Source organism: Oculina patagonica, chromosome 5 (assembly GCF_052425735.1).
Source record: "Oculina patagonica isolate OP01 chromosome 5, crgOcupat, whole genome shotgun sequence".
Lineage (NCBI taxonomy): Eukaryota > Metazoa > Cnidaria > Anthozoa > Scleractinia > Oculinidae > Oculina > Oculina patagonica.
Genome location: NC_135762.1, coordinates 27,405,958 through 27,417,731, shown reverse-complemented (window position 1 = coordinate 27,417,731; position 11,774 = coordinate 27,405,958). Strand labels below are relative to the sequence as shown.

The 11,774-nt window shown below is 38.7% G+C and overlaps 3 protein-coding genes across 3 annotated transcripts; 2 read left to right on the top strand and 1 right to left on the bottom strand.

Annotated features, from left to right (window-relative positions):
• The first annotated feature begins 35 nt into the window (after positions 1 to 35).
• Positions 36 to 4,221, top strand: LOC144654430 (uncharacterized). The gene is made up of 9 exons (XM_078514581.1): positions 36 to 81; positions 196 to 320; positions 1,354 to 1,480; positions 1,604 to 1,677; positions 2,229 to 2,277; positions 2,728 to 2,823; positions 2,945 to 2,992; positions 3,079 to 3,150; positions 3,701 to 4,221. Exons 1-9 carry the CDS (start codon positions 67 to 69, stop codon positions 3,710 to 3,712), a joined length of 618 nt encoding a protein of 205 aa, XP_078370707.1. The 5' UTR covers positions 36 to 66; the 3' UTR covers positions 3,713 to 4,221.
• LOC144654422 (small ribosomal subunit protein uS3) lies at positions 4,214 to 8,985 on the bottom strand. Its single transcript, XM_078514572.1, has 6 exons — positions 8,847 to 8,985; positions 8,144 to 8,368; positions 7,355 to 7,449; positions 5,929 to 6,116; positions 5,002 to 5,193; positions 4,214 to 4,305 (listed from the first exon to the last, which is right to left on the bottom strand). Exons 1-5 carry the CDS (start codon positions 8,874 to 8,876, stop codon positions 5,012 to 5,014), a joined length of 720 nt encoding a protein of 239 aa, XP_078370698.1. The 5' UTR covers positions 8,877 to 8,985; the 3' UTR covers positions 4,214 to 4,305; positions 5,002 to 5,011.
• Positions 8,891 to 11,774, top strand: LOC144654466 (uncharacterized). Its single transcript, XM_078514622.1, has 5 exons — positions 8,891 to 9,022; positions 9,090 to 9,129; positions 9,238 to 9,289; positions 10,389 to 10,453; positions 10,918 to 11,774. The coding sequence occupies exons 1-5, from the start codon at positions 8,906 to 8,908 to the stop codon at positions 11,058 to 11,060; spliced, it is 417 nt and encodes a 138-aa protein (XP_078370748.1). The 5' UTR covers positions 8,891 to 8,905; the 3' UTR covers positions 11,061 to 11,774.

Below are 11,774 nucleotides of genomic sequence, written 5' to 3'. Positions count from 1 at the left end.
GGCAATTTTTGCGTCATGTAAAAGCTAAGGATAATAACAAAAAGGCGCTGATTCACAGCTGTAAACATGGCCGCGAGCTCGGTGAGAAAATACTTTCGTTTTACATTTCTTTATTGCGTGACTGTACGTAATGTTGTGTATTTGATTTCAGAAGAAATTCATGCACTTGTTCTCATTGTAATCTGTACGTTATAGGGTGGAAGCAAGCTTGGAGAAGGAGAAAGAGAACACGCATTAATTTCGTCACTACAGTCTCTTTGCAAGGAACACGACCGTGAGACGGCGAGACAGGCAATCGAAACGCTTCTGACACTTGCAAAGTAAAGCTAATGTAGTCTTTAATATTCTCTAGGAAGTGTTTTTATGTGGTGCTCACAATTTGAGCATGTTCGTTTGTCTCTTGTACAGTAAACATAAACAATGCACTTGTTTACATGGAGTCTTGCACGTCCAAGGGCCTAGCGCCTAGGGGTGTGTGGGAGGGGGGAGAACGGGAGGGGGAGGGGAAGGGAAAGGGGCTCTGGATCGAGCAGTCTGGGATTGAGCCCTGTTCTTGGGCAAGACACTTTATTCTCATAGTGCCTCTCCTCCCAGGTGTAATAAATGGGTACTGGGGATAACCCTGTGATGGACTAGCATCTCATCCTGGGATGAGAAGAAATACTCCTAGCTAGTCATTTCATGCTTAGGAAACTGGGAGAAGTTCCAGCCTGATGGGCCACAAGGCTTGTATGCAGACTTACCATAACCTTCCTTCACAGGGCTAAATGGTTTTCACTGAAATATTTTACTGAGGGGGCATGTTGGGGCTTATAAGAATCCATAAAACCACACAAAAAAATCATCCAAAACTGCAAAACCGCAGTAAATTTCAACTAAAACTGAAAACAGCGCACAAAATTTCAATTTCTGAAACCCTTACCTTAACCTATCGACACCTGGAAAGTTTTAAAAAAGGGGTTTTTCTTATACATTTTTGACATTTCTGATCAGTTTCGAGCTAATAATATTTATACTAAAACCTGCATTTTGAACATAAAAGCAAGTTTGGTCATAATTGCTGCAGAGAAACAGGGAATCAAATGGGAAATACCGAAAACCACATCAAATACCAAATCCGAAAGAATTTTTGCCAAAAACCGAAAACCAAATGCTAATAAAAGAAAATTCCACAAACCGCAAAAAGACACCAAAACTGAAATTAAAACAGCAGATTTTCGTTGCCGAAACCGAAAAACCGATCTAAAAATGACCAAAACTGAAAAACCCCAATGCTCCCCTCTTAACTCAGTATTTTTTTGAGTCTTGTTGATCTGTTCACTCAAATTCCTTGTAATTTATTCTTTTTCCTAGCAACATTATCAAGTCTCCTGATGATGAAAAGTACCGCAGGGTTAAAATACAAAACAAATCATTTTCTTCAAAAGTTTGGAGTTTACCAGAGGCCCAGCAGTTTCTTTTTCACTGGGGATGGATTGAGGTATGCTGTGGACAATATTTATTATTTAACCACAGGAAGCCCAAGTTGCTTAAAGTGGATAAATCAGGATCAGAAGCTCTTTACTTGTATTTTGATATATACCTAATTTGAACTTGTTAACAGGTTGAAGAATGTGTCGTTCTTCCATCAGACGAGGACATTCAACTGGTGAAACAAATCTTATTAAAGAAATTAAAGTGAGTAAGATATAAAAACATACAGTTGAACCTGTATCCTTGTTATCTGAAGATCTATATGTTTTTTTTCGGCAGCATGAAAGAACAACAGGAAATCCATCTACGTTTGCAAGCCCAGGGGGGTACTCCGGGATCCAAGTGACGGGGATGTGCGAAGGATTTTTTTGGGGTCGAAATTTTCGATTCCGGGATTTTTTTGGGTAGGAGAATTTGGCAGGTATTTTTTTGGGTGACTTGATTTAAATAGGGGATTTTTTGGGGTATTAAAATCAAACTAAAGTGCCTTGGCGCGTCCTTGGCAATTTAGGGGTAATTTGACTAGGGATTTTTTTGGGCGTTTTTTTTGGTCCATGGATTTTTTTGGGTAATGTCGGGAGAGTTAGGGATTTTTTTGGGTCCTGAGTTTTGCCTCCATTCGATCATCCCCGTCACTTTGATCCCGGAGTACCCCCCCTGGGTTTGCAAGCTTAAGATGTTTTGTTGTACTCACCATGAATATGTTAATTAATATTATAGAAGATTTAAATTATTAATGATAAATTTTTTTACAGTGCTATTACGTCAAGACCAAGTGCAGGAGCAGCCTCAAAATCTGAACCTGTGAGTTGTTAGTCCGTAACTAACACCAACATCAAAATCAAAATTCTCCTAAGTACTTTCTGTACAATATCTGTAGTCCACATCAGGAGAAGTTGTTTTATTTTTTAGTGATTCTAACTTGCGACTGCCTTACTATACATTCAACATCCAACATGAAGGACCTTCAAGTTCTAAAGCCAATATTGAAAGATGCATTGAAAGGAATTACCAGTATTTAAATTACTTTACATGTAGGGGAATGAACCTGGGTTTCTCTCGATCATTATCATCATTTAGTCCTTTTCACTCAACAAACCTGGCTAAGTTATACAAAACCATAGATAAATGCCTGTAAGTCCCAACTGTTCATGTTACATGTACCTGCCAGTACTGCTTAAAAAATTCAAACTCCCAATTTAAATGTTTTTGTATAATAATGTTTTTGTACAAGTTTAATTATTTTGATAACAGCTCACAGAAAAAGAAAAACAATTACAAGAAGAAAGAAGGAAACTTATGGAAAAGAAAAAGTTGGAAGATGAAGAAAAAGCAAGAATCAAAGCACGGGTAATTAAGTATTTTTTACATCGTTTTTGCTTGATGTTCCTTTGACAGACATGGCAGCTAAGAGCTTTAGCTAGAAAACCCATTCTGTGTAACGTTACATTGTTTTAATCCTTGCACACAGATTGAGGCTGACAGAAAGGATTTGAAAGACAGACAGATCAGAGAATCCGTAAGTTGATGTTATTAAAAAACTACACATCAATTTTTTCAAAACATTCTGACTAATAACTTTTTGTAATAACTTTTACATTTCAGAGGGCAAAAAAACTTGACAAGTTTAGTGGAAAGATGACAAAATTTGAGGACATTGGTGTTGACCTGAACAAGGTATTTAGGATGTACTAACATCAAATTTCTTCTCTTATTAGGTATATTGCAAATGGGGCTCATGGTATGTGGGAAAGGGGAGGGGGTCCAACAGAAGTCCTTATTTATTTTTGCCGTCCATTGAACGTAAAGCAAAAAAAAATTGCAGTCATTTTTTGTTTCACTTCATACTCAATGGACTGCAAAAATAAATAGGGACTGCTGGTGGTCAATAGAAGTAAAAAGCTTGTAACTTCAATACCTCCCCTTACTTATGTTTTTGTAAGCCTACGGAGCTGGTTAAGATGAAATGAGCAGTGGAGCCACAAAAATTAAGCAGCAGTCTTTAGAGGAAGCCCGCTATGGGGAGGAGGGAACTGCCCAGCTACATTGTATGCAGGCTATTGCTTCATTCCCAGATGGTTTCTCGGCACTTGAATTTTACACCTGCCGGCAAAGGCTGACATTTTGAGTAAAAACAAGATGTTCACCCTCAAGAATCTGCAGTTTTGCTTTTTTTCTTATTTATTTGACTGAGGTCTTACAGAATTATTTTGTGTTGTTGTTTTAGGGTGGAGGATGAGGATAGTTTTCCATTGGATCAAAATTCCAATGATGCAAATGATAGGCATTAGCCACGCAAGATGATGACATCTCTGGAAAAGCTTATAAGCCTCAGAAATGTTTGATGGAGCATGGCAATCTGCAGCTATAATCATTTTCTATATTTTTGGTTATAATTTTACAGAGAACTTTTAACCACAATGGATTCCTTGGTTTCCCAGGAACAGACTTACTGGGAGAGAAGAAGTCTAAAATAATGATTGCCATGGAAAAATCATGTTTGCTCATAATGTATATGGACTTCTTCCTGTCCACACGAGTCTGCTTGTGGGTATTTTAGCATTTTTGTTTGGAGTTAAACAAAAAACTGATCTTTTAGCATTTTGCCTTGTCACAATAATCTGTAGGGCTTTTAAGACATTTTAATAGAACTTCTTTCTCAAAGAGAAGAAATTTAGAACAGCGTTATGTTTTATGACTGTTAATAATGTATTGTTAACAAATGCAATAAACAAGGCAGTTTTCAGTTTGTTTGAGAGAGTTGTTTATTTTCTATACTTGGAATTATTTTTTACACAGCAGATGGAAAACAGCTGGTTGGATCTTTCAAACCTGCAAAAAAAAACAAAAAAAAAAATTAACTACAGTCAAACCTACGTTAACAGACACCTTTGCCAGTGGACAGCCTAAATAAACAGATCTTGCTCTTCCTCTTTTGAGAGATGACTCTATTTTCCAAAAATGTTCTATTCTGGCGATGTAGCTTGATACAGTTTTGCATTGTGTCTTGAATTGGTTGTCACTTGAGTGCCAAAATGCGAACTGAGCAATAACTAATCAGGGACATTGACTCGGAGATCTCTTTAAGTTGGGAAGAATGGTGCATGCAAAAAGGGAGACAGCCCTTTACTTGGGCTAGAATGTGGAATACATTTTTGAAAATAATTATACCTTTTTCATCCATTTGTTATTCTATTGTGTTTATGCTTATCTGCCCTTCAAGCCTCATCAGCATGTACAAGGGTAATAAAGTTTTGCATTTGTTGTTGTACAACATACAAAAAGAATTTAACCTACAAAATGAGTCTGGAGGGCAATTAACACAAACATGATATAACTCATAGACAACATGAAAAAGGTCCACTGAAAGATCCTGCATACAGTTGAAACAACTAAAAAAAGGCAAAAATGACCCCAGCCACAAACAAGCACATCCACTTATGGGCACTATTTTTGGGCAAGAATGTTGTCAACATGCCACTTGTTCCATTAGCTATACAAATGCAACTTAAATCAAACAAAACGCACCTGATAACTTTTACATAACAGGAATCGCAGGCTGTTCAGGTTTTCCTCCCTTGTGTTCAGAGATGGGTGTGGCTGGCACCACTTCATCTTTAGGCTCCACAATACTGACGTGATCTGGGAGAGGCTTCTTGGGTCCAGTCTTACCAGTGGGGTCCCATGGAAGCATGATCTTTACCTTGATTCCAAGTACACCTGAAAACAGAGAAAATTTTCAGCAAACAAACTTGAAGATGATGTCTCATGCAATTCTAAAGAAAAGTGTTTCCAGACACAGTTGAATCCCAAAAACTCAAATCTTCGAGAGAAGTCGAAAAAGTTTGAGTTATCAAGGGTAAAATTAGTAAGAAAAAGACATGGAAGATAATCGAAAAAGGATCAAGTTAGCGTGATGTTCCAGTTATTGAGGGTTTGTGTTACAGAGATTTAACTGTAGTTGCCTGTGGAAACGAATTTTGAAATCCTTTGTTATCGTATTTGATATCCCTCCATCAGTAATAATTCAACACTAAATTTCTGGTCCCTCTGACCTGGTTCTTGTCCTTTTTTAAATGTTTTCCATATTTTTTGTGTGCATGGACGGCCAAAATGTATCTTAGAAATCTCCCAAAGAAAACTCAGTTTATAAATAAACTTATTACACCTGATTTCAGTGTTATGGCATAGCGGCTTTCTGTCAACATCCAACTTTCGACATGCTGAGCAAACAAGATGGATCGAAATCCGCCAATCACAGCCCACAAGCATGACCTGCTGAACTTGTGGGCTCATTTGCATGAAAAACACCACTGGTATGCATTGGTTTTGATTGGCTCGTTTCAAAAGGCAATACCAAAAGATGGATGTAGAAAGATAGCTATGCACCTAACACTGAAACCAGTTGAGATGTTTGGTGCCATCTCAAGCATAAAAGATAAAACATTTACACACCCTGCCTGAGGTAGACATGTCTAATGGCAGTGTCTACATAATGCTTGGTTGGTTCTCCACTGTGGATCATCAGACCATCAACAAACTTCATGGACTTGGCACGCTGACCACGTAGCTTTCCAGATACGACAACCTCACAACCCTTAGCGCCGCTCTCCATGATGAATCGAAGCACACCATAACAAGCCCTGTCAGGAAATCACAAGAAACTTCACTTGAAAGAAAACAAGGTGCAACTTGGCAAAAGGGTTGAAGCATTGAAGATTAGTGAAATGCGAGCTCTGAAATTCAATCCTCAACCAATGGTTTAGCCTTTTTGCTGCCGTCAATCATCTTAGCAGACCTCTCAGGAAACAGCAGTCACTTCAACTGGGTCAAAAGGTCATATTCGTCAGTTGTGATTAGTAGATTTTGATCAATTTTGTTTGTTTTTCTTGGTTCATGGCTGCCACCATAATTATTATTGACGGCAACGGAAAAAAAAGCAATCATTAGTTGGATTTTGAATTTCAGAGTTCGCATAACACTGAAAACTGCAATAAATTGCATGAAAACATCTTATAATACCGTAAAAACTCGTGTATAAGCCGCACTTTTTTGCCGAAATTTTGGGCTCAAAATCGTGGGTGCGGCTTATCTACGAGACCATTGCATGCAATTTTACAGGGCATCTCAGGATCTGACAGGATGCCGTGGTGCGGCCGTGCGGGTCCACATAAATCTGCATAAATCGCTCACACTGCATCCTCCGCATCTTCTGCGCATTTTTGCGCATAAAACTGAAAAATTGCTCCATATAAGCGACAAAGCAGCTCTTTACTATCCTCACAAACAAAAATAACAAGGAGACTGATCATTTTGAAAAAGTTTTTCCTCTCAAAACAGCGATGAAAACCACGCTTTTCGTCCGTGAATAATTTTAAACCCCCAGGCGTTCCACGTGTCTTTTGGCGATGGGCCTGGATACTAGTGCCTGGTTACTAAGCTACGAACGCTTTCACACAGCGCAAAATTTGATGTAAAAACAGTGATGAACGAAGAAATACCTGTCAACGAACGGCAGAAAAAGATCAAAAATGTTAAAGTTGGCAGAAATGATGTTTATTCTATAAAGTTCTAAAATTCTGGGTAAGACTGAAGTGTTTTCCGTTTGTGTTTTTAGTACATCCTGCACATCGATCGGAAAGGCTCAAGGAATCAACTTTAGCTTTATTGATAATCAATAAAGCTAAAGTTGATTCCCAGTTGATTGTTTCAACAAATTATTTGTTGAAACAATCAACTGGGCATTTTTCCGCCAGGTTTCATTTTTTTCTCAACATCATGCTTGAAATTTGGGGGTGCGGCTTATCTACGAGTGCGGCTTATACACGAGTTTTTACGGTAATTTCACTAGCAAAAGAGTTTTTTTTTTTTTACTTCTTACCTTCGTACTGCAAGACCACCAATCAGCTTGTACCTAAGAGACTCGCACTGGGCAATAGCGCAAAGACCTCTTGTTGCCACTTTTTCAGCGTACAACTGGAAGAAAAGTAGAACTTCTGATCAGATGTTTTTCAGACCATGTCTCTGCACTGAGAAACCATGACACTCAATGGAGTTTCTTGAAGAAATGAGTTCAAGACGGGAAAGCATTTTCTTTCTCCTTCTTTTCATTTTATTTTTAAAGATGGTCTTTCGGTAAAGCTAGCCTGTTCCAACCCTTAGACTCAGGGAAGCTTCCCAGGGTCTCTCCCTTTCCACTCCTCTTAGGAATCAGCGAGCATCTTCTCACGTTCCCCTTACATTCCGCTGGTACCATTTATACTCTCAAAGAAGAGAGGCAGTAGGAACCTTTAGATAGCAGTACTTGTAAAAGACTGAGTATAAGTAATGCTGCCATATTTTAATCCAGCTACATTCCCAGAGCCCTCACTCCTCCTTGTTGCTGACCAGTTGAACGGGAGACTATCAGTGTGTGATTGGTGTAAAACATGATAATCAAAAGCAAAAGCAGCAGATGTACAAAATCGTACTTGTACTCATACTCAATCTTGTACTTGTATTCTAAACTAAAGGTCCCTTCTGTGAGACTACCACAATGTGATGACGACCTTGGCCAGCACTCACACCTAGCAGAGCCAGCCAAAACCACTCAATTCAGCATCCAACATTATACTGCACTGCATTTGAAAAACATTAAACCCAAAACATCCAAAGATCTTAAGTTGATTACCTCTACAGTTCCCTCGGGGAATCCAAACCTCTTCTGTACAACAGATGTTAGTTCACGGATGCGCCGTCCCTTCTCTCCCAGAACATTCTGTGTCCTGGTGGCCAGTATAATGATCTCAGTTCGGATGGGAGTAACACGAACCTCCACACCACTGTAACCATCTTCTGCTAATTCACGAGTTAAAAACTCGTTCAACTCGGCTTTGAATACGCCATCAGCAACAAACTATGTGAAAATGATACACAAACGTCACAAATACGAAATTGCCTGCCAGTTCGTCTCTCAAAGGCTTTTAAAAAACTAAAAACAATAATAGAAAATTACAAGAAGCCATGCTTTGGCTATTTTTGTGGCCTTCGTGGCTGTAAAATTATTACATTTTCCAAAACATAATTATATTCACCAGAAACCAAGATGCCTTTTATATCAAACTGCCGGAAAAATATTTTCTGTTTATCTGGCCTCAACTAAGCACGAATCAGAACAATTAGCTTTGATTTCTGATATTTGGAAGCCATAACACATAGCTACTACAGAATACAGATGCTACGACAACAACAAAATCCATTCGAATCTTGGCCATAATTTGACCATCACTTCAAAAACATACCGCAGATAGAGTCTCAAATAATTATATTTTACTACAGTATAACAGATATTCCAGGTGAGCGCTTTATAAGAGAGATTTCGCCAATTTTCCAACCTTCTTTTTCTTGCTGATTTGAGCCGCCATGATGACTGCCGCTAAAAGAGAACGATCCCATGGGCCATTGCGCGGTTGATCACCGCTGGCGCAGGCGCAGAAAAAATAATTCCGCCATGTTGACGAGTCGGTGTTTTCGTTCGATTTCAAAGCTTTCTTCTTCTGCACGTTTGGTGGTAGGTGTAAATTTCTTTAATGTAGTTAAGGTTTGCATTCTGCTGAACGAGATCTTTCTTTTTGCAGCGCCATGCTTCAAGGCTACAGAAAGGGAGCTGTGGGGAAGGTAAGACATTACATAAGCTGTCATGAACGCACGTGCATGCAGTGTTCGTAATATTCCTACCCAGATCTGTAAAATAGTTGTTGATCGTTTATTTATTAACTTCTACAGGGCTGGTTCTTCAGAGTGGGCTGTTAGGAAGGTCGACGACGGGTAGTCAATTGTAAGTAGAGAGTTGAAATTGAAGCATAAGAAGATCAACTGTAGAATGTGAGGGACTGGAACTAGCCAGTTGAGTGACAGGCCTTCTATTAAGGTTCCTAAAGCGGGGATGTAGCCCTATGCACCCTTTGCTGCAGAACATGGAGCCCTGAGAAATTTTTTCCACTGAGCCTGTTTTGGGGGTCCTGATCCTTGGACCCCACATATTTTGGGCCTGAAGTCCTGGAGCCCTAAACTCATTTGGGACCCAGTCTATTTCGTCCCCTGCTCGAAAAATTCCACTTTGATGACGTGTTCCACAAAGATCCACAACGATGACAACCTATGAAAATCAAAATTCAGGAGATCAACTCCAAAAATGGTTGGGGAAACTTATTCAACCACAAAATGAAGTATCCAAACAACCCCTCCCCCCTGAAATTAGCCAAAATGAGTGTGAAAACATCTACTTCAAGTACTTTCCTTCATATCAGGGAGATTTGGAGGACTGTGCAGGGGACCAAGAGATCTGGTCTGTATCCGGGAGAATTGGCTTAGATGGATTCATCCATAGTATCTGCAGTTGTTCATTGCTCTGTTATGATGTTTCCCACGCTAGTAAACAGCAAGTCAGATATACTTCTACACCAATTCCTCTGTCATCAGTATGAAATATTATAATTGCTGCGATGAAGCAACTTTTTTGTGATGCAGCAACCATGCTAATAATAGTGTTATCAATTGTTTGAGTAACCGGAGGGCCAGTAAAATTACTGTTCGGTGGATAGCTGACAAACACTTAGCCACTGGATATTGGTTTATCTGGTAAATTTTCCCCACTGAGAACAACCCAGACCTGGATGTGATAGCTTATACTCATCAGTGACCAAATAAAAACTTTGGACTGCAACTTTGCAAGAATAACAAAATCTGAATATTTTCGATAGTGATTGGGCCTTGTACATACATGTATACAGAGAATTAAAATCTAGCCAATCAATTGTACCTTTGTATAAAGTTCTACCCAATCAATTCACGTGTCCCCAAGGCTCAGCTAGTTAAGACAGGCAAGTGGCTCTGGGGTCAAGAATGATGTAAATCAATAACATTTTTCGTTACAGCCTTGCCACACAGAGCAAATTTGGCAGACGCTTTACCAGGAGTCTCTGTGTGACAGCAGTAGCATGTGAGTAACGTTTCTCCTGACTGTCTTCATCTAATAGATGATTCTCTCTGAGATCTGTGTCAAAAACAGAGAAGAGTATACAGGGCCAATGCTAGCAAGAGGCAAGACAAAGACCTCGTCTGGTCTAGATTTTAACCCAACATGAAAAACAGAATACCGATAGGTCTAGTTGGGAAAATAATCCTCAGTCGAACAACATTGATTTTTCTGAAGAAATACCTTATGAACAATGCTGAAAATTGCATGTCAGAGCTTCTTTATTTAAAACTATTCTGAGGAGATATGCCCCCCTCCTTGTGGTGATTGCAGATCTTGCATCATCTGTGCCACAAGACTGACTATGGCCCTGGTATAGCACAACTTAAGTTTGTGAACTTGATTATTGGATAGTTCAATCACACAGTGATGTCAAAGCATGAAAGGTTAATATTTTTTTTTTGTTTTTATATTTTTTTATTGACCAGGTGACATCACCAGAATACCTGACATGCTGGCTAATGCCATAACAGATGGTGCTGGAGTCGACACTGACGTAGCTGATGAAGATGATGAAATGTCAAGTCCTGTAAAAAAGGGGAAACATCGACGAATCAATCCTGGATACTAACATCAACAGCATTGCCAGTATCAAACAAGAACAAGGCCGATCAAGTCCTGTTTTTTAAGTGTTTGAAGTGGAAGATTCTATGCAATTTTTGCAAATTCTCAAAAACATAGTTCTCTGGAATTTTATGAGATGTTAAGAAAAGACCATTTGGATTTTTCTTTTTTTATTTGAATATTAGGTTCTTGAAAAATACCTCTAAACAAGGAAATACTGATATTTAAAGAGGTATGATGAAGAAAACCGATGTTGTCTTAACCATTTCTACAGACAAATTCCCCTAACTGGAAAAATTATTTGTATTTTAAAATCAAGTCAATTCTGACCAGTGATCTTTTATTGAGTTCTTGCAATTTCCATTGTATGTCACTTATTCCAATATGGAATCGTTTGTCTTACTGCTGCTCATAAATTGTCAGTTATTCCCTCCAAATTGGAAATGCTAGCATATTGAACCTGCACTGTAAAAGAGTGTTTAAATCTTTTTTTCCTGTAAATTGCAAAGCCACCTGCGCCAATTGTCATTTCAACTTGTGTAAGAGCAGTTTTGCATTTGTTGTTCGATGAGAATTTTTTTAAATTTTTCTGATGGATGGATGTCTTTGATATAAAATTTGAGGAAAAATAAACAGAATCAAAATTAGCTGACATTCTCCCTTAATCTCTTTAACAAGAGAAGGTAGTAGTTAGTCCCGTGTTGAGCAAATTTTTGTTAGA